Raw genomic sequence first — 22,993 nt, 5'->3', positions numbered from 1 at the left:
ATGTGTAAAAGATCTTTTGTTTATAATCCAGGGAGGAGGAGAGGGGTTTTTTGCATATTTTCAGCATGGTCAAATGAGTTGGTTACATGATTTTTTTAGTCCTAACCACCAAAAATCATGTGTCAGCATCCTTCTTTCGACTGTTTTATCCACAGGGATCGTTTTCTCTGGAATGAGACTAAAACATCACTTCTTACACAGAGCTTGAAACTGCTGCCACAAGCAATGAAGCCTTCGCCCACCAAGCTGCAAGTCTCTCACCATCACGTTACTTACACAGCTTGATAATCAACAACCTGGAACAACTTTTGCAAAACCTGCAAAAATATATAGAATTGTTTTATTTACAAAGTCTGTCTGTGTTGTAATCCAAAAGGAAGGTAAGCATTTTAGACAATATGAACCTCACATGTAGCCATGTTCCTATAACAGCACTTCTTAGTATTTTTGTCTCCATCATTATGACATTTCCACTCATTTGGAAGTTGCCCCTGCTTTGAGCAGGCAGCTGGATCTGATGACCTGTAGAGGTCTCAACATAAATGTGTATTTTTATAATTTATCCTACTGAAATGTTCTGCAAGAATTATTTTTATTAAAAGAAACAGGACATCAGAAAACTCAAACTTTACACCAAGCAGTTACTGGAGTTATGAGGATATATATTTCTCCTTTGGTATGCATTTTATTGCATGAAGAGTGTTTCCTATATTTCTAATATATTCAGTTTTCTTGTTTTCTACTGTACTTTTGTTCATGGTGTAATCTGTTCAGTTGCTAGTACTTGACAGTCAGCTACTAAAAATGTGGTATAATTTTAAATATGCATTTATGTTTTAGTTGCTGAATCCCAGTTCTATCTGGTAGACCCGCAACTTCTCCTACCTATCGTTTTGGTTTATCAAACCAGTTGTTTTAAAAGCTGTTCCAACTAACACTTGTGTCTAAATTATAACAGCTGCAGGCAAACTTCCTATTTTCTACATATAAAGACATTACTAACATTAAATCAGATTTAGATGATAAACTACATCAACTCAACAGAAGCCAGTGTGCTTTCTTTTGTGTATGTGTGGCATAAAGGTATTTTATATCTATTTACACAATTTAGTAAGTATGTCTCACCCCAGTGCAACATTTTTAATAATGCAGAACTGACCAAACCACAAGACATTTTGATGTAATATTAAACACTGAATTTAAATTCACAGAAGCAGGACTGCTGACAATGCAGGTCAAACTTCCAATTGCTTGTTTATCTGCACATTTTGATATTGCACAAGCTTTTGAGGAGAATATAAATGGGTTATGTAAGTCAGATGCAGGCTGATTCCAAGATCCTTTGCCAGGAGAAATTTTAGAATTAAAATGGAGTGGCAGAAAACAGAGCAAAACCAGACTTTGACACCTTTGACTGCTTGAAAGTTTGGCATAAACTTCTATTACTGTATCTATTTGAGTTTTGTGCAATTCCATAAAAGGAATAGTATCTATTTTCTGTTAGTTAGTTAAAAGATACTATTTGTTGCAAACAAATTTCAAGAATTGCCAAAGTACAGAAGGACAGCTACCATCTATGCATCTCCACATGTAAGACAGGACTGCAACAAGTGCCTGTTATAAATACTTCCCAATGCCTCACATTATGAGACTGTGCTTTACTGTATTCACAGCTACCCAGTCATGAGAGTTTGAATCAAATTTCCTCTATCAAATGTCATTTCTACTTCACATATTGCTACATGGAAAGGTCAATCCAGAACAGCTCAATCACTCCATGGATAAGACTAAGGAAAAGCACATTGTTTTGCCCATCTTAAAAAAGCAAATCAAGAAACCAGAATGGGCATCTTTTCATTGGGAGTCACTAGACATGTCACAGCTTTGTAGAGATGTGTGTTTGGCATGGATGGGCTGCATAGCATAGATGTGACCTTGTCAGCCTTTGTTAGACTGCCTTGTGAGCAAAAGGAAGTGGTTGCCTATGTAATACAGTTCCCTAAAGAAGAAGAACGTTGGAAAGGGAACATTAAATTTAAATATTTGGAAAAAAAAAAATTGAAGTCATTATTACAATTGTAGAGTCAAGCAGTCAAGTTAGGGAGTGCCAGAATTAGAGGCAAATACCTCCCAATAAGTGCAGAAAAGTGTGCACTATTTCACATGAGATTCTCACAAAAATGATGGTAGGTAACGGCAACATGGCTTTGGAAACAGTTTCAGAATCTCCCACCAAAAAACACTAAGATCCAGGCTTCTAAGAAACTTAGGGAAATGAAACTGGGGATATTCTGCTCCAAGTAAGTCTTTAGAAATTTCAGGCTAGTCAGTCACTTGATACTAGATTTATGATGGCAAGAGTCAAAGTAGAAATAAAGCAAATACCCGTGTCCAGAAAATAAAAATAAAACCCATAGAAGTTTTAGGGTTTTTGTTGTTTTTTTTTTTTTATTTAGAAGTAAAATAAAATGTGACATTTCCATCTAGAAGTCACTGACATATGCTATGGTAAATTCAAACACGTAGAAGTGGAGTTCTCGCTTTCAAATTCCTCCCCCATTCAGCTTCTTCCTCTTGCACTGGAGCCTTGTGCAAGCTCTGATGCGCCTGAGGACACATCCATTTAAGGCAGCCGCTGGAGTTCAAGCTTATCACCAGATGATGCTTCAAAGACGTCATCTTCAACACTTTCTTCTATGGGCTTCATTTTTGCCGAAGTTCTCAGGTAGGGAGACGTCCGGCCTGGGCCTGCCACAGTTACAGAGAAATTACCAATTAATCTAACAACACCTATCTGCTACATACACCTATTTGTGTCCAAATGTGCACAATTGGATGATCCTGTCCTAGTTCCCCCATGAGAAGATTTTATAAGTGAAGGTTTCTTTGTTATTTGGCCACAGGCATCGGGAAATCCTAGCCATGGGACAGCCATGCTGCTATGAATCAGCAATGCCTCCGAGGTTCAAACCCTGCAGCTGGCCTCAGGCATGCTATTCTCCCCAAATTCAGTGCAAATCCTGACTGCACAAGGTGCCCAATGCTGTGTCCCTGGTGATTGTTTTCTCACTGTTACACTCACCCACTAACTCTTCTCCACAAACAATGACGTGAATGACTGCCCTAAGTACAAAAGGTATGTACATTTGCACACTTGCCTCGGCTGTGATAAAATTCCTTGGTGTACTGGGCAAACCTCAGGTGGGTACCTCTAACGGCCTTAAAAGCATGATAATGTAAAACTCATGGAAAATACAATATCCCCATAAGTAGGCATAGAGAAAACAAGATTAACAGGTGAGGCCATGTAACTTTTGACTAACAGCAACTTTGTTGCTCTAAGACAGTCTAGAAAAGCAGCAACTCACAAAGCTTGCCAGAGCAGAGTGCAGGTAACGGTCACTGCCGGTAAGACATTAAATGGAGTTTTTGTGCAAGTTACCGCTGCAAACTACCTCGATTGTAGTTAAATTTTCAGCATAAGGGTTAAACCAGAGAGCTCCTTTGAGCTCAGGTTTATTTCCCATTGTTCACTCTGAAATTGCTTCTGTGCTTGGACCATTTTTCCTCTCAGTACCCTCTTCTAGAGTTAAATCACCACAACGGTACAAGGTTGTAAACAGCTAGCATATGATGACCAAAAAGATTAGGGAAATCTTTGAAATACCATTTTAGAAGAAAAGAGCAAGAGGTAGTGGTCCTGTCTGACAGATCATCTGTATACCAGCTAAAAATTCAAACTTTCTTGAAAAAAATACCGGTAGCCATAACACAACTGTTATTGCAGGGCTATTTTTGCTACTTTAAAAATGTTTATTAGATATACAGTAAAGTGCTCTACTAAGGAAGCCTATTTATGAAAAAGGACTCCTTTGTGCTGCATATGTTACAAACAGAGAACAAAATACTAGCTACAGGCAAGACCAGCAGGTTATCATATTACTGCATTTTTAAGCCACATTCACACAAACACTATTTGGAATTAGCTTTTTAGAACTTTTTGTGTTAAAAGTGTATTAGTATTTTCTTTTAACATTCAAAAACTACCACAATAAAGGGTTATTTGCACACATTTTAAAATATTGGAACTATTAAGCACTTCTTTTTTATTACTTTATTACTAGTTTACTACCATTTTTAGACTGGTTCTCTTTTGTTCAAGAGTGCTTAGTTCTCTCCAGAAATCAGAAGTAAGAAGCCATAAAATCTTTTAAGTCTGCTGAACAGGAACCAATACTGGGTCTAATACTGTCAAGTTGTTTGGTTTAGGGACATGCCCTTATTTTCTTGAAATACAAAACCCTTGTCTATTGATGTCCAGTGTTGGACAGATGTTCAAGAGACTGAGTGTGATCCTGAACCTGGGCCTTCCATACCTGGGCCTTCCCTGTTGCGCACTCTCGAGGACCTAAGCCCAAATGCCCATATTAAAATGCCATTTCCCATGAAACCCAATCCTGCTTTTAACCTCAAACTGGGTGTAACATAGGGAGCACACAGTGAAATAACAGCACTAAAAGGATTATCAAATTAAATCTTTTCTACATTCCTGCTTAGCTTAGAAGTTTGGAAATACAGATTCACAGAGCAGCAAATCTTAGTGATCTAAACCAAGCAGCATAGAAAAAGAACCTGTATCACTAAGTAGTATATGAATGACTATCAAAAAATAGAATTATTAAATAGAAATTAATACCGAAATGTTTTCTAAAGGACTGAAAGTTAGGTGAAGCTATCCTTGTAACCAGGTTGAGCTATTTCTGCTTAACTCAAATTTTGGAAAAAGAGACACATCAATTTCATTTATTAACAAATTACATACAGATGGATCACGGATGTCAAGCACAAGTATCACGTGATAAACAAACCCCACTTTAATACCTTTTTGAGGATGCTTTGCTGAGTTAATGTGATGTTATCAACAGAAAACATCATGCTGCAAACGACTCACTCCGTAAGCATTATAGAACTCTTGTTGGTTATTTCCTTAATATAAAAGCAAACAGTTAGTTGGGCTTCTCAATTAAATTCAAAACACAGTTTTGTTAATAATCAGTTTGGGGACTACTAATTAGTATTTTTCACTCTTTCACTACTAAACACTTTCAAAAAAGTTTTATATCAATTTCTTGAGAAAATTAGTCAAAGCTTATTGTTTGTAGCACAGATAAAAGCATAATTTTAAAATTTTGGATTATACAAAAATATAAATGGTCAATTTTTCAAGAATATGGAAATTAGGAGAATAAAACTTATTTGTACTGTTGTAGTCAAATATCATATTTGTAATGGGAAGCTTTTGTCCACACAACAATCACCTAGCAATGACAAGACAGTATTCCTGTAGATAAGTTTCTCTTATTAATTTCTTCTTATAATTAAAAAAATTTAAAAGTTTGTCATTTCCATATGTTCCTCACTAATTCTGGGGGTCCAACGGTTTTGTTTGGGTGTTTTTTTTAAATAATTGAATGCATGATTGCAGAAGAATGCATAGTCCAGAGGAATAGCACTGGGACAGTATGCCTCAGTATGCACCTCATACTGAATCTTAAAAAACAGACAAAAAAAAAAAAAAGACTGACTGCTGCACTGAGAGCACCCAGGATAAGGTTTTTGAAAGTACAACAGTGGGAAGGCAACTGGCAGCTTTTTTGATCACTTTTCCCTGTGATCTGAAAAAAAGTGCATACATGGCCACAATCCAAAGTGAATACAAATCTTTAAGCAGAGCTCACCTTGGTAACGAACCCCTCATTGGCAATGACAGTACCCAGGAATAACTAACAAGCTATTTTGGCAAGAAGGAAGATGGAAGTGTTACAGTTTAGTGAGATAAATAACCTTTCATCAAGACTTTTTACCAACCTTTATAGAAGTCAGAAATTTCACATTAATTAAAATGCACAGAAGAAATAAAGGACAGTATTTCCCGAGGTGTATGATACACTGCTGATGGGTAACACCTCTGACTCCCCAAAAGTAAGGGAAGTATTGGACTTGGGAGGCTGCTGCCACACCTACCGTTGCTAGTGGGGTAGCGGCAGTATAAACTACACCAACCACTGTTGGACCGAGCAATATTGGAATATAAAAGACATTTAAACCCCTCTTTTGGGGAAAGCACACCCCATACACCAGAAATTATGGTACACAAACCAAGGAAAAGTACAACAGAGGAAAGTGCATTTATCAAGTATGTGCTAAGCATGAAAGCATCTTAGGGATTAATGTCATTACAGCTGAACATGTCATGCATTTAGATTTCTGTCTCCCAAAGCTGAAATACTGGTGTGTAAGTGTTCTGCTGCTAAACCTGAAAGAGAATTTTAATTCTAGATAACTGCACAAACACATTTTTACAATTTCTTTCAGGCTTCTGAGTATGCAAATTTGTCCAAGGGCGCTCTACGCAAAGGAGTGGCTTCAATTTCATGGCGCTTTGCTGTGGAACAGGTGAAAAGCCAGTCAAGAGCTTATGGGTAAAGATCAGAGAACAGACCAACACAGCAGACTTCATGGCAGGTAACTGCTACAGGCTGCCTGATCAAGAAGAGCAAGTAGATGGAAGCCTTCTTTAGACAACCGGATGAAGCCTTATGATCGGAGGCCTTGGTACTTGTGGGGAACTTTAACCACCCCAGTATCTGGTGGAAAGGCAACAGGGCTGGGCACAAGCAGTCCAGGAGATTTCTGGAGAGTGTAGCAGATCATTCCTTCACAGAAGTGACCGATGAGACGACTAGGAGAGGTGCTCTGCTGGACCTGTCACTGATGAACAAGGAAGAACTCATCAGGGAGCTGAAGGCTGATGGTAACTTTGGCTCCAGTGTCCAGGAACTGGTGGAGTTTAAGATACTGAGAAGTGTGTGAGACAAATAGTAGAGTTACAACCCTGGACCAGAGGACAGGGGACTGTGGCTTGCTCAGGGATCTACTTGACAGGAACCCATGGGACATGGCCTGCAGGGGCAAAGGGACCCAAGGACAGATGGCTGATCTTCAAGGACACCTTCCTCAAAACACAAGCACAGTCCATTCCAGTGTACAGAAAGTTGAGCAAGCGTGGAAGAAGGCTGCCATAGATGAACAGAAAAGTCCTGACAGAGTTCAAACACACACACACACAAAGTGGAAGCATGGATGAGCTGCTTGGGGGTAATACAGAAACACGGTCCAAGCATGCAGGCATGGAATTAAGAAAGCCAAAGCTCAGCTGGACCTGGATCTAGTGAAGGGCAAGAAGAAAGGCCTCTAAAATACACTGGCAACAAAAGGAAGACCAGGGAAACTGCAAGACTATGGCTCAGGGGGGCACAGAACCTAGGGACGTGGAAAGGTTGAAATATTCAACACCTTTCTTTTTTGCTTCAGTTTTTACTTTACAGGTTTGTCTTGAGGCCTCCCAGTTCTTTGAGTCTACTGGTAGAGACTGGGAGACTGATACTTGACTTACAGAAAGGGTGGACTGAGTTAGGAAGCACTTAAGTCAACAGGGAAAACAACACAAGACTGTGGAATCACATGAGCTGCATCCAAAGATGCTGAGGGTCGGCTGATGCGATTGCAAGACCCCTCTCTATCATCTTGGAAAGGTCATGGCAGTCAGGGGAGAGAAAAAACTACAAATATTATGGCTGTTTTCAAGAAGGGCAAGAAGCATCCAGGGAACTACTGGCCTATTAGCCTTACCTCAGTTCCCAGGAAGATTATGGAGCCCGTCTTCCTGGAAGCCACGTCCAAGCAACATGAAAGACAGGAAGGTGACTGGGAACAGTCAGCATGGATCTACCATGGGCAGACTGCCTGACCAGTCTGACCACCTTTTGTGGTGAGATGACGGGCTCTGTGGATGAAGGGAGTACAGTGAATGTTGTTTACCTGGACTGTAGCATGGCCCTCCATAGCCTGTCACAGAACCAATCTAGCCAAATGGGTGAGAAATGGACTGGATGCATGCAATACAGCTTGGGTAAAAAATTCGCTGGACTGCTGAGTTTGCAGGGTGGTGAACAGCAGTACAACACCCTGCTGGCAGTTGGCTACCAGCAGTGTCCTTCGAGGGCCAATACCAAGGCCTATAATGTTCAATATATTAATGATCTGGATAATGGGATGTAGTGCACTCCCAACAAGTTCATAGACAACAGCCAAGTAGTGAGAGAAACTACTGATAGGCCAGAGGGTAGGACTGCTGGTCAGAACAGACTTTCAGAGGCTGGAGAAAAGAACTGACAGAAACCACATGAAGTTCAACAAAAGCAAATTGCTCCACCTGGGACACAAGAAACCTACACAGCAGTACAGCCTGGACATCAACTGGTTGGAAAGCAGCTTTGCAGAAACAGACCTGGGGGTCCTGGTGGACACAAAATGCAGTATGAGTCAGCAGAGTGCCCCTGCAGTGAAGAAGGTCATCCATATATTGGGCCATATTAGCAGCATATATTGGGCCATATTAGCAAAAGCACAGCCAGCAGGTCAATGAAAAAGATTAATCCCCTCTATATGGCACTTGTGAGACAGGATCTGGAGTGCTGTGTCCAGTTTTGGGCTTCTCCATACAAGACAGACATGGACATACTGGAGCGAGTGCAGTGGAGAGCAACCAAGATGGTCAGGGGCTGGAGCACATGACGTACATGGAGAGGCTGCAAGAACTGGTTGTGTTCAGCCTTATGAACAGAAGGTTCTCAGGGGATCTTACTGTTGTCTTCGGCTACCTAATGGAAGGGTATAAAGAAGACAGAGCCAGACTCTTCTCGGAGGCATGCACTAAAGAACAAAGGACAACAGTCATGAGTTGCAATAAGGAAAATCTTTTTCACCGTGAGGGCGGTAAGGCCCTGTAACAGGTTGACCAGAGAGGCTGTGAAATCTCTCACCTTGGAAATATTCAAAGCTTGACTGGACATGGCCCTGAGTAACCTGCTCTAGCTGACCCTGCTTTGAACACAGGGTTGGACTAGATGATATCCAGAGGTTCCTTCCAACCCCAACTGTTCTGTGATTCTAAATGTCCTTTCAGGGTACAGAGGAGAAATAAAGAAAAAAATGCTGAATTTTTCATCAAACTATCCCAACTGTCACCCTCGACATTCTAGTAGGGTGAAACACTAGCCGGGCTTTTGCTTCCATCTATCTGAGCATGCAGACTATACCAATGTTAAGGAGTGAAAACAGATAGGCCCTCCAAGTCTGAAGGAGTTCCTGGATGAAACTGTGAGGAACACAATGGAGAACAGATAATTAAACAGGAAACTGCAAATACTTAAAACCACTTTCTCTTCTGAGAGTTTAACCATTGTAAATAACCAGCAGTGATTTTTTTCCTCATATATTTGAATTCTAATTACTAAAGAATAATATTTCCCAAATAAAAATAAATAATCCTAGATGATCCTTTTAAATTCCGTTAAACTAACAGCTTATGCCAAATGAGAAAATTGAGCATCTTCTGGGTTTTTTTGTTCAAAAGATGCTTTCAGAGTTCAGGCTACTGTTAAAGTTTAGATTCAGGAAAATTAAAAGTAAAAAATAACAATAGCCTACAAAGAATAGTTTAGAAGGTTTCTATAAACAAATAAATTCCAAGAGTAGAAGCACAGAGGTCAGACTTGGTTTCTTCCCTCATTTCATTTGTTCTTTACTACTCCTGTCACAGGGAAGGAGAGCCTGACAGGATATTTGGAGATTTTCCAGGTAGCATCAAAGTATTGGTCGTACACCAGATTTCTCCAAACCCTGACAATACAAACTATCTCAGGAGGAAATGCAGAGCACCAAAATGCTGAGGGAAAAAGTTTTGTTTCGGTTTTTAATTTCTACAAGCATCAGTCACAGACCAAAGGAGATACTACTGTGACAGGCGCTGTACATTCACAGTTTTGCCCCATTGCTATAAACATTCCGTATTATGCCTACACATGCACATTACGCCAAAAATTATTACAATACATGCTGGATTTTTGCCATTATCTACATGAGGTAGATTCAGTTAGCATAAAAAGCCTTATGCATCTTATGAATTCCCTACAGTTAGGTCCCTCCACTTAGTGATCCCTATAGTTAGGTCCCTCCACAGCAGCATCCAAAAAGCTATTGTCTGCTCCCACTGAAGACAATAGGGGTTCCACAATCCTCCCTTATGATCAACCAAGCTGTGTTCAAAACTGGCACGAACTATTTTGAGCACTCACGAAGAGAGGATGCAGAGGAAGTCCCGCGAAGAAACATCTGCAAGCCATCCTCACTGTCACTGGTACTGGCCATACTGTTTCTCATCTGCATCACAGAGAGCTGTGAGCAAAGGCTGGGCTGTCGATCAATCTTTTTTGAAGCCTAAAAAAAAATTAAATAGTATTTAAAAGAAGTTATCAAGTAAATTAACATAAAAATGGAAAAAAACTATTTCCTCTGTAGTAGATGCTCTGGTCTCAGCTATGACTATTCATGAATCAAGAAATTAGTTAGAGCAGAAGATTCTATGCAGTGTAAATTGTTTTAAATGAAAATAGAAGATGCCAGTAATATCTTGGAATTAGAATACTGACAAGCATGAAACCTCTGATTAATTATTCAATTTTAATTCTGTTTTGCACTGGACTTGTCTTGTATTTTCCTACGGAAAAGTTGATTTTTATTATTTGGCAATTCATTATTCAGGTATGATGCTCCGCAATTAAATACAGCCTTTATGACGAGCCTGGTCCTCCTTGCTAAACAAGACAGCACACTATATACAGAGCTTAGCAATTTATATCTTAACAGAGACTTCTTCACTTTGCTTGCTTTTCATTTCGTAATGTTAGAAAACAGTAAATGTCATTCCCTCCTAGCAGATGATCATTTGGCCCTTGATTTTGCTGAAGACAGATTAAATGCATCTCATGAACGTTATCCTTTACCTGTCAAATGGTCTTAGGAGCTTCCATTTGCTTTGAGTAGTCTTCCCGAGAAGTCTTTGTGCTATAATACTTATATGAAACCATACATTGTACCTTGTTAAGTATTCCTGCAAGTCAGAATGCTATTTGAGGTGTATGTGAAAGGTAGTAATCAATTACAAAAGCATAATGGATAACTCCACTCTACTGAACTTTAAAAGTCAGGAATTAGCATCCTGTTTCATGCAGAGAGGAATGACTATTTTCTCAACAGTAGTGAAAATACCCTTAGGTAGGAGAAAATCACAAGGTTCCTTACAAATAAGTGGATACTTTCTGTTTTCCAACATGCAATGAATCGATATACTTATCTTCTTACTATCATCTTGATTACGAGTAATCTATACTGAATTTGTTTTAGCTGTTCTCTTGTATGCTCCTGTGTACAGAGTTCAACTACAAAATTTTCTGTTGAGATTGTCACCAGCTAAAAAGCATTAAAGACACCAGTAATGTGTGTATTTGACAATGAAGCCTGTGAGAAATGACACGCCCACAGGGTTCTGGCAATGGGGAAATGAAGAATTTACTTGACAGATTTTTGTTGTCCTAGGCTATATAGGAAGGACGTGTACAACAGGATTTTCATTTGAGGAAGAATAAAAAGGTACTACAAATTTCTCAAAATGCTTGCTCTTAATTTTTATAACATACATTTTCAAGTCACTGTGATAAAACAGTTGCAGTAATCTTAAATTCATGTGACTATTGTCACTAAAAATAAAGACTTGGTACAAACTGAAGTGTCCAGATATTAAGTCAAAGGAGGGGTGAAGTTAGGTTTCTTTTTAATACTTAGAAAGTATGATAAGGACCTTTCACTTAAAAACAACCAATTACAACATTACAGTAAGTACTTCATTATACTTCCATTTCAAGAAATACTTATACTAGTGCTGAAGCTCTACAGTGCCAGAAGTCAGCAGCACAAGTTTGTTGCAGATGACTTTGTATACTAGGCATGACACACTAATGCTGTCATCCATGTATAAAAAAAAGAAAACAAGGGAAGGAAAGAGGAAAGAAAAGAGGAAAATAAAATAGAGGATAAAAAAGAGAAAAAAGGAAAATAGAAAAAAAGAGAGAAAAAAGAAGAAAGAGGAAAAAAGAGGGGAAAAAAGAAAAAAGGGCGTGGTGAGAAAGTGTGAAGAACAGGAGTCTCCCAGGAGAGGCAGTCAGAATGCACACACAGGAGGCATGTTGCTACATGTTCCTTTCAGATGCCATACTCCAGAAATGACTTACTGCCTATGTAGATGTGGGTTTTAACACAGAACATTCTCCTGTAATTCTTATTTAAAAAAAAAAAAAAGCAGCTTTAACCACACACTTTGTAAGATGTATTTTATAGATGGTACATTCCTGCTAGATCATTTTTACCTTATGGTATTGTCCTGGTTTAGCTAGGATAGGGTTAAGTTTCCCCATCAGTGGCAGGGGAAGCTCCAGCTGGGTTATTCAATACCATGCTGATGTCACCTCCTGGCGCCCAAGCGCGGGAGAGTCGGTGAACGCGGGTGTTATGCCATCTCTCTGCTCTCACTGCTGTATCAGTAGACATCTTGCTCTGTTCATTGTTATTACTGTTACTGTTATTGTTGTTGTTTGTTGTGTTGCTGTTGCACTGCTGTATTAAACCTTTCCTTAACTCACCTCGGGGCTTTGTATTTCACTCCCTTTGTGGGGGAGGGGCAGCGGCCGTGTGGTCTCAGACCCCGGCAGGACCTAAACCACCACAGGTATTAGTAAGGTGAAAACAGTGATCCAAAAGAGTTTTGAGGAATCTGATTGCAAGACAGTGTAATCCTCTATTTCACTGACTGGAAGGCACAATAAACAGTGCTTTATTGCTGTTAAACTGTTTCTCCAGAAATTCTTTCTTTTCTCTTTCTATAACCAGTTCAAAATTGAGAAAACTTACAATGTCTAATTAGCCATAAAGACTTTACAAGTTAAGTCTGTTGAAGTCTGTTGTATAGCAGCAGTGGCAGTCATTCCTTCTGAATCATTTTGTAGTAAATTCACAACTTTGCAGAAGTAAATATTTAACCTATATGAGATATTCACGGGCAATCTGATTGAGAAGGGTTTTTGTTCTGAGTTAGTGTGAGTTAAATACAGACAGAATACAAAAATACTCTATTATAAAGCTTTTCATAAATGGTGAAAGTTCTTCAAATAAATGATGTATGAGAACCCTACAGCCACCACATAAATAATAAAAAAACCAAACACCAGCAGCCAAGTTACCATCCAGAACTTGAAAAGCTAAGGAGACAAAATGAAAGTAATACAGGATAATAAATGTATCCATGACTATACCCAGAACACTTACTGTGACACCTAAAACACACTCCCCTCTACATGCCAAGAAGAGTAAGTTATATTCAGGTCACTTAATATTTTATATTGATTTATATTTTATATGCATTTCATGCCTGCCTCCACTAATGTCAACATAATGTCTTTTTTTTTTTTTTTTTGTATTTACAACCCTCAAACACATGTTGAAATTATTCTTCTTGGCAATCAGTATTACCCAGTTTGACCCCAGCAAGCAAATTCTTTAAGAAAGAAGCTCGGAACCTTGTTTGTACAAAGGTACCCATTTGTTAATGAGAAAGGATATCCAGGGAGAGGCACCTTTCTAGCTACCAGCCATCACGTCTACTAGTTGTCTAGAAATGTTTGTGCTAGCTGATCAGTTCTGAATCTCAAGTTATTCATCTTTCTTGCACATTACTGTGCTAATTTAGCAATAATCAATATTGCTTCTGACAAAAATGTTGCGCTGACTCATATTTCGGCACCAAAAGGCAATGAGTGTGAATTCAGCAGCTGATAGCAGCAGGTTAAAAAAAAGGTTCTTTAAGATTATTTAAAGTTGAAATAACAATTCATCTGTGTAGGGGAGGAAAATTCCCAAATAAAACTTCAATTGCTTACCTTGTCATTTAAGGTCGGGTCATTCAGTGAATACAGTTTATTTGTAATATCTTTGCCAATAAGATACTTAAAGATCTCATAAAGAAATGGCTCAGATTCCAGAAAATAAGTCAGCCTTTCCCTGGACCAGCACAGGAACTTGCAGTTATCGTCTGCAATAATGGTGACCTGAGAAAATACATGCTCAGAATTAGCAATGCTATTTTGCTTTAAAATAAGGAATACAATTTTATTTGCGCCTCCAGTTAAAATAACCCTTAAAGCCATAAAACTTTTCAGTATCCCTTAGAAGGTGATATTTGCAAACATAAAACATCTCAGATGTTTAATATCATCATACTTTTAACTGATAAGCATAGCCAGTTTGTTTTTCAGAAAACCTGGGGAAAGCTAATAGGGCAAAAAAATCTGTCATAAGTTCCCAAACTGTAAAAGCATTTATGTTAGGAGATTTACACATAAAGTCAGTCCTACAGCGATGACACTACTTGTATCCCAATAGGCCTACATGTTGCTTGGCTTTATTTTATGTCGCTGTCACCAAACAGGAACAACTGGTATAATCCAAAGGTCTCCATCAAAGAGTTTTTAGGAATTTAAACAACATATTTTCATCTTTCTCTCTTCACTGTTGGCCCTGCTGACCCCACAAATACCACCTTCTAGCAGTTGAGCTAAGGTTCTGTTTGCTCAGTTACTGATAATTCAGCTATTGATAGTTACAGAGTAGCTTGCATCCTCTCCAGGGAGGCTGGACCTGCCAGGTTTGTCCCCCTGTGCCGGCAGAGGGCAATGGCACACCAAAACCTACAACGTTCAGTGATACCCAACGGTGTGTTTTGCAAGGAAAAGTCAGTCATCTACAGAGAAATCAAGGTGTTCTGCTATTACAAGCTAATATTACCTCCTGAAAAATTAAAAATATATAAAGCCTAAGAAATAATGGGAAGCTGTCATGTATCCATGGATTTTAACCTCACGGTCTGTAATATAAGCACACAAGTTGAGGAAGAATTCGCCAGCGTTGCCAGCAGATGGGGTCCTCAAGATTGATTCTGTATCCTCTTGCAATGGCAATGCTGAGAGTGTTTATATGGCAGTAACAAGCAGAACTCACGAGTGAAGGATGTACACCGTACCAGATTACAGTAATTTTTAAAGAAGGCAGAAGTTGAGGCATAAGCCTTTTCCCTTCAGAGGGACCGATTCACATCCAGTCGCTTACGAGAGAAAACAGGCAGTGCCAAGAGGGTGGCTGTGCTGCCGGATGCCTCGCTGTTGTGAAATGAATACATCTGGACAGTTCTCCCTCCTTGGCGTTAAGCCTACTATTTGACTGGAACATATGACATCAATCCCTGATTCTGGAGTCTACATTGCTCTCCCTCCCTCTTCTGCCAGGGTATCAGTGCAGATGTACCCAGTCAGCCACAGTCTGGTCATTATTGCACACACCCAGTTAAAGAACATCAAGTAAGAGGTAACAAAATAGCCATTTCAGTACTATAGGAAAAAGAAACTTCTCTAACAATATTTTTTCCCACAAGCTAGAATATAATATATCCTTTAATGTACTAACATAATTACACTGCTAGAGACATATACCCTTATTGTTCCCCATATGAATATTTTTATTAAAAATACTGTGATCTCTTTCAGCTTATGTTGCTTTAACAATTTTCGAAATGACAGAAGCATTAATACATTTAGATAAATACCAGTTTCAAGCTACTAATGCCTGAATTTTTACTGTTTCATTTTAGTAACACCAAATATTACAATAATTATTTTTCCTTTTCTGTTTTTGAACCAGTGATGAGACTGCTCACATCATCTCTTTTTCCAGTAGAGCTATCTCTTAAATTATTTCTCCTGAATAATCTCTTAACACAAAATAAACTTGGAAACAGTAAAAGAGAACAGAATAGTGAAAGCCAGACTGTTCAGCAAACACCATCACAATACTGGTTTGCAGCATTTAATTTTAAAAGGTATTCTTGATATGATCCATCATGAAACACCAGTACTAGAAAGCTAACAAAATTATGCAAGTCAAATAGTTCACTGTTGATCAAATTTATACTCTGTTTTTTAATGATCTCATCAGCTCATATCCAGTGACATTAAAAGCAAAGTGTACCTGGAATTTCTCACCCCGGTTCATCTGTGTCGATCGAAATTCAGGAGAATCTATAAAGGCACAGGGGTAAATATTATGCAGAAAATGCCCTCGATAAGACACCTTCATTCTGGAAATAAAAATGTATGAAACAACATTTTAAAGTCATGGAGATTGAGTAATTTAATCTAAATTTGGTTATGATTACTGACAATAGTAAAGCAGTAGGTAAAAGGCAAAAACATGTTCATCTTCTGGAATTTCAGCCCCAGAGCTACCCTGTTTTCTACCTAAACCTCACCAATTCAAAGCAGAACAGACTACCAGCCAACTCAAGTTGCCAAACATGGTGTGTATCCTCAAAATGTTGCCATTCAAAATGAAAAAGGTCTGCAGGGTTATGCTACACAGCCAGACCAAAATCAGGCTTCCTTTAGCTTTGCAGTAATGAGCAGCTAATGACTTCAAAGAAAAATGACAAAGCCTGACATCGCTGTTCCTATCATCAGAAACTGGTTAAAATATTGGTCAGAACTTAGCAAGAGCTTCAAGATTACAGCCTGGCCAGGGGCATTTATTTTTACCCTTTCTCACCTGGGCCCTGTCAGCTTCTGGGCAGTGCACCTGCCCCTCTCTGCTTACACATACATGTGCGATGAATCAATTCCAATAGGCCTGTTGTTTTAAAGTCTACTGGAGGGATATTTTTTCTTTCCACATGCACAGTATTTTTTAACCTTAAAACCTGAGAATGCACTGAGAAGATGACTTAGATATCTAAGACTCAAACAAATCTCTTGCTTATTCTGGAAGACACTGCCTTTGGTATTACACAAATATAATTCCCACTAAAATCCATGCAGTTGCAAACAGAAGTGGAGACATAACATGCTCTCAGTAAGAAACACCAGTGTCATTTGAAGACAGTGTCACAAAATAGTCTATACCTATAGACGATTTGGCTATAGATCATAATGCGCTACAAACAATAACATTAAAAAAGCTAACAAAATCCCCAACGATTTTCTAATCTATTCAACTATGGCACAAAGCATAAGACTGTCCTCAAGCTTTATAGAACCTACTTCCCCTTCAGCAGGATGCTTAGCCTATCATCAACTGATGTTTTATCTTCTGCAGCATAGGCTTGACCTGTCTTTAAAGTCTGAATGTTGCAGAATTGTCCAGTTAGTCTTTGGAAGAGCTCTGGAGGCACATGAAGAGGTTCAAACATTCTCTTGTAGAGGCTGCTAAGCTCCTTCTCTATCTTGATCTAGAATGCAAAACCAAAAGACATCAATAAACACTGATGCATTAATTAGAAAAGGGGGAGACTGCATGCATGCTTTAGTTGTTCCGTTTGAGGAACATCTTTGTTCTGTTTAGGCAAGAAAAGAAGTGGTACACGTGTGACATCTGTCCACAACCACTGCCTATGACAGGGTGACCAAAACCTTACCTAAAATTAGACAGGCTGGCACACTGGTGCTTTAGAATCCTGTTCCATCCAAGTGACACATTAAATCAGATACAAGGAGTCTTCTGAGACTTCTGCTGATCTAACAACGAATAGGACTTGGGCCAGAATTACACAGGAAAAAAAAATGAGGTTGCCTGCATTTTTCACACCACATGCACACCTCATTCTGGCCATCTCCCAAGGCTCTCCAGGGAGTTCCTTTCATCCCTGAGCCTCTTGGCTTACTTGCAGTAGAAAAGCAAGTCCTCAAAAACAAACCCATCATATTGAAATCACATGTAATGAGAGAGGGAAAAAAAAAACCAGTGCCAGCTACACATCCCACAACTAGGAGCCCACCCAAACTCAGGCAGCAGCAATGAGGGAAAGGATGTTGGCTGAAATCCCAAGCTTGAAAGTCTTTCCTGAATGAAGACACCAGGGAATGAGACCCAGCATCCCTGAAAGCAGAGGCAGCCTGAACAATGCTTGCATATTTGCTGGGAGGAAAACAAATTAGAACAATAAGCATCAGATAATGAAAAGATAAAATATACATAGAACAAAGAATAAGGAAAAGCAACCAAGAAAAAAGGCAGGAAAGAGGAAAAAAAGAGTCACCACTTCAAATGAGAATATTCCAAGTTTACACAATTTTCTAGATTTTTTTGTATTTCAGTATTAAAAACAGGGGAGGAGAGAAGGCAGCAGCAGCAGGAGTCTAGGAGTCACTTTTCAGCTGATGGTAGCTAACAGTGGGAATTGAGAAACTTCTGGTCACCTTGTGGCTGGAGAAGGTGGGGAATCCAGAATGACCACAGGGGGCCTCAGGCAGTCTGAGGCTCACGATGGCTTCAAACTGTCAGGTACCCACTATTCCTTCCCCAGGAGAGTATTTTAGGGCAAAGGGATACACGCATTCCACATCAAAAATCCTCCCTGAACTCTTCTCAGTAGAATTACTTGTGTGTGTAAAACCATTAAATCAGGCATAACGAAAAGGTTTTGGAAAATTGAGAAGGCTTCCTTGTTACATGTCAAGTTTATTTAGATACAGAACAAATTGAGCTGAGGTAGAAACTTTCTAGTTGTGTGGAACCATATTTGGAGTATTTCACAGCTAGCCTGAATGCCATGGGAATGAAGTGACAATCCCATGGGCATAGATAGTGGGTTAATCCCACAGAAATAGTATACATTATAGTATATGTTCGTTACTAAATCCCTAATCAGGAGAGATAAGGCTGCTTAGGTGATCTTTGCTGTTATCATTTTGTGACTTCTCAGCCTTTAAGTTTCCACAAAAGCTCAACAAAAGGATATCCCAAACCTGCAGACTTCACTTTCTACCCAGATAGCCTCAAACCATGAAAACTGAAAGCAAGTCTAAGAACCACTGAGATTTTTATGCAGTCTTCCTGTGAAATACACACCAATACCTGTTTCCAAGGGCTTAGCACGTAAAATTTTCATAAGAGTTCCTGAAAACTTTCTTTTGCTTACACATAGATGAACCTACTGTTAACTTTGTGTACAGTATCTGTGTACATTTACCACCCCCAATTGTATGTTCGATTTTTTTGATCTGTCCATACATAAGTTCAATAAAATGTGAATTACTGCCTCCCCAAAACATTTAAATTGATCTATTTCATTACTCTATCACCATTTTGTAACATCTCCCTCCTCCTGTAAATTCACCACTACTCCAGAAATGGTATCATGACCAAGAAGAGGAGGGCTAGAATATAAGCATTCAGACAAGATTAACAGTAAATCACAGAATCCCAGCATGGTTGAGGTTGGAAGGAATGTCTGGAGGTCATCTGGTCCACTCCCCTGCTCAGGCAGGGTCACCTAGAGCAAGGTTGTGCAGAACTGCATCCAGACAGCTTCTAAACATCCCCAAGGACAGAGACTCCACAACATTCCTGGACAAGCAGTGGCAGTGCTCAGTCACCCTCACAGTAAAAAAGTGTTTCCTGATGTTCACACAGAGCCTCCTGTGTCTCAGTTTGTGCCCATTGCCTCTAGCCCTGTCACTGGGCACCACTGAAAATAGCCTGCCTCCCTCCTCTTTGCACCCTCCCTTCAGGTATTTATATACATTGATAAGATCCCCCTGAGCCTTCTCTTCTCCAGGATAAACAGTCCTGGCTCTCCTCACAGTAAAGATGCTCCAGTCCCTTAATCGTCTTCATGGACCTTTCTTGGACTCTCTCCAGTAAGCCCAGGTCTCTTTTTTACAGGAAAAGCCCTGACCTGGACCCAGTACTCCAGATATGTCTCACCAACTCTGAACAGGGGAAGGATCACCTCCCTCAACCTGCTGGCAATGCTTTTCCTAATGCAACCCAGGATACTGTTGCCTCTCTTTGTTGCAAGGACACATTGCTGGCTCATGCTCAACTTGTCCACCAGGACCTGCAGGTCCTTTTCTGCAAAGGTGCTTTCCAGGTGATCAGTCCCTGGCACGTGCTGGTGCATGGGGTTATTCCTCCCCAGGTGGAGGACTCTGCACGTCTTGAGGTTCCTGTTGGGCCATTTCTCCAGTCTGCTGAGGTCCCTCCAGCTGGCTTCCCAACCTTCTGGCCTATCAGCCACTCCTCCTAGCTTTGTGTCATCAGGATACACTCTGCCCCATCATCCAGATCATTAATGACAATGTCAAACAGGACGGGGCCTAGCACTGACCCCCCAGGTTACACTGCTAGTGTACATACCACACACTAGCATATATAGTACACACCTCCAAACAGACTTTGTACTGCCGATTACCACGCTCAGCCCAACTATTCAGCCAGTCTCTATGAGGATTTTATAGGAGATAGCGCTGAAAGCCTTACTGAAATTAAGGCAGACAATATTTACAACTTTCCTCTCATCTATCCAGCCAGTCATTTCACTGTAGAATGTTATCAGGTTGGTTTGGTTAAGCATGACTTCCCCTTGGTGAATCCACACTGACCACTCCTGATCACCTTGTCCTTCACGTGCATAGAAATGGTTTCCAGGATTAGCTATTCCATCACCTTCTCAGGGATCAAGGTGAGGCTGACTGGCCTGCAGGTCCCTAGGTCATCCTTCTTGCTCTTTTTGAAGAAAGTAGTGGCATTTCCTTTCTTTCCTCCACTCCTCAGGCACTTCTCCCAGACGCCCTAATTGTTCAAAGACTATGAAGAGTGGCCTCACAGTGACATCAGCATTTGTGGGTGTATACCATCAGAGCTCATGGACTTACACAAGTCCAGTATGTCACCTGAGCGGAAGTTATGCTGCTTTCACATCGAATCAATTAGTAATTAAGTCTTCTACCAGTGACTACATTTATATGAAACCCAGGTTTTGAATTTCCTATATGTTCCTTACGCCAGTCTCTAACACCTCAGAGGACACCTACGTGGACAAAACAAGGATTAAATTTAAACTGGCAAGTGAAATTGTATTGTGTCGGGGATTGTTCTGAACTGTTTGATTTCAAAATATGTTCCATATATCTGTGAAGTTAGATGACTATTTGTTTTGCCGACAGGTTCTCCAGGAAAGTCCTAATTTTTAACAGCTGTACCAATTTAATTTGTACCTCTTTCTATACATGACTACTGCAACTCAATGAAAGATAAATTATTTTCTCAGATGAACATGTAAGTAGCTCCCAAGACTACTGAATTCAAAACAACACATACAGACATGAGGACAGGATTTGGCCCTGGAGTGTTAATGCAATCCCTTAACTAGCACATAATTCAGGTTTCATGATCTTCCTCTAATGTATAATGCTTAAAAGAGAAAGCAGGCATAACCACTTTCTTAAAGATTGATGAGGTGGACACCATAGATATACTTTAGATGGTCTCCCTCATAACAGACTGTTCACCCTTCACAGGCACAGCTGACTGCTCCTCCAGTCATGCTTGTGGATCATATTCCAAATGAACCATACAGATAGGTGTAATGTTTTGTTCAGCAGTGGCTGAAATATTCTGGGATGTTGCCAGAGCTCCAAGCTCTGTAGTCAAGACACTCTGTCTGTAGAGACACTGATTAGACTCAGCTTCCACTCACACTAAAAAAGCCAAATCTGTAAAGCTCCAAGGAGTCAAAACCACAGAAATAATCTTCTGGTCAGAAAAGTAACTTGCTGCTATTTTTCATGCTTCATTTAATAAAATAAATATTTAACAACTGAACATATCAATTATTCATTTTGTAATATGACTAACTTGTAATTATTCTTCCATTCTTTTCTTTCCTTAAAAACATCATTTGTGAGGATGACTAAATAAAATTGAGATGTGCAATACAATAGTTGCAGACAAAAATCTCATTTGAGTTCCTAAGAATTTCCTTTTTTTTTCCTCCATTCTGTAGCTCTCTATAGGAAAAGCACTTAAAAACAGCCTTCATGTTCATAATAAACGGAATGTGTAAGAGAGCTAAAAAGACATGTAGGACTACCAGGCATCATTTCAAGTAAGCTTGCTGATCATAGCCTGTAACAGATTCATATATTGCTTTGGATATTATCCTGTTTCCATATAATTTCAGCTATTGTTGAAATCCACATAATTTATGAGGTATATAGAGCCCAATTTTCAGGGAAGCTGAGTATCCACAGTTCCCAGACCACACCTGCAGTGGTAGGAACATAAATCTTTTGAAAGCCAGACTCCAGTTCCATTGTGTCACAGTTTAGATTAATATGAACCAATTTGAGTTTTTTTTCCTCATACTGCTAGAGAGCAGCAACGAAGTGCACCTCACCTATAACTATATAAAGCTAGGTTAGTAGTTTATAATGGTTGTGTAGGCTTGTTCTCTGGCCAGTGGAGAGGGATGGCACTATCACATCTTAAACAGACATTGGATGGGTGTGTTGAATCACACTGGACAACTAGCTTAAACTAGATGCTTAACTTGAAGATGGATGAAGTGAGACAAGATGATTCCAATTCCTATTTCATAAGGTAAAGCTACTAAGTTGCAGAAGTAGAGACCACAAACAATTAGTTGTATTCTTTGTAAGTGCTCTTAATTGTTAGACTCAAGTATTACATGCTTCCTCCGAGAGGCCTTTCACTTCTGGGAGTGCCCATTTCCTGAGTGATGTAATATTTCAGGACAAGTATCAGAATGTGACTGAGACTACAGTCAGTGCCTATGTAGAGTATTTGATATTCCTCCTACATTTTACTGTTTCTATTTCTTGCACACTTCTGTCTTTAGAAAGCAGTTCAATACTGCAGAAGATGAAGGAAAAAGATTCAGTAAAGGCATCTGGGGTGGCAGTTTCATGATTTTGCTTTGTTCTCTATCCAAAGTTATAGAGATTGTCAACATGTAGTAATTAATTTTTAGAGTCAACAGAACTGACATTTGGTTTAAGGCAGCTCTTCTGGTATTGACTCCTGTCTCACCAGAACAAGTATCTAGGAAGTCTTCACATGGAAGAGTGTTTCCACAAGCTCCCTCATTTCATTTAAGATCTGGAGCATGGAGCTGGGGGCACTGAGCTGAACTAAG

The 22,993-nt window shown here is 39.6% G+C and overlaps 1 protein-coding gene across 9 annotated transcripts in view; it reads right to left on the bottom strand.

The window, feature by feature from the left end:
- Positions 1–2,420: 2,420 nt before the first annotated feature.
- The window catches only part of POPDC1 (popeye domain cAMP effector 1), a 32,710-nt gene continuing 12,137 nt past the window's right edge, over positions 2,421–22,993 (bottom strand). For 4 of the 9 annotated variants that reach the window (XM_074819428.1, XM_074819430.1, XM_074819429.1 and 1 more), the window contains 5 exons: positions 17,097–17,284; positions 16,033–16,141; positions 13,893–14,060; positions 10,200–10,341; positions 2,421–2,748 (listed from right to left, as the gene is read on the bottom strand). In XM_074819428.1, the coding sequence (XP_074675529.1) occupies positions 2,624–2,748; positions 10,200–10,341; positions 13,893–14,060; positions 16,033–16,141; positions 17,097–17,284 (732 nt within the window). In that variant the 3' untranslated portion in view covers positions 2,421–2,623. Of the gene's footprint in view, positions 2,749–4,881; positions 4,987–5,855; positions 6,772–8,584; positions 8,776–10,199; positions 10,342–13,892; positions 14,061–16,032; positions 16,142–17,096; positions 17,285–22,993 lie in introns of those variants that run through there. The other 5 variants (XR_012622582.1, XM_074819433.1, XR_012622583.1 and 2 more) reach the window with 5 other exon arrangements.

The sequence above is a fragment of the Strix aluco genome, chromosome 3 (genome assembly GCF_031877795.1).
Source record: "Strix aluco isolate bStrAlu1 chromosome 3, bStrAlu1.hap1, whole genome shotgun sequence".
NCBI lineage: Eukaryota > Metazoa > Chordata > Aves > Strigiformes > Strigidae > Strix > Strix aluco.
Note: the sequence above shows the minus strand (reverse complement) of the source record. Positions and strands in the feature narration are given on the sequence as shown.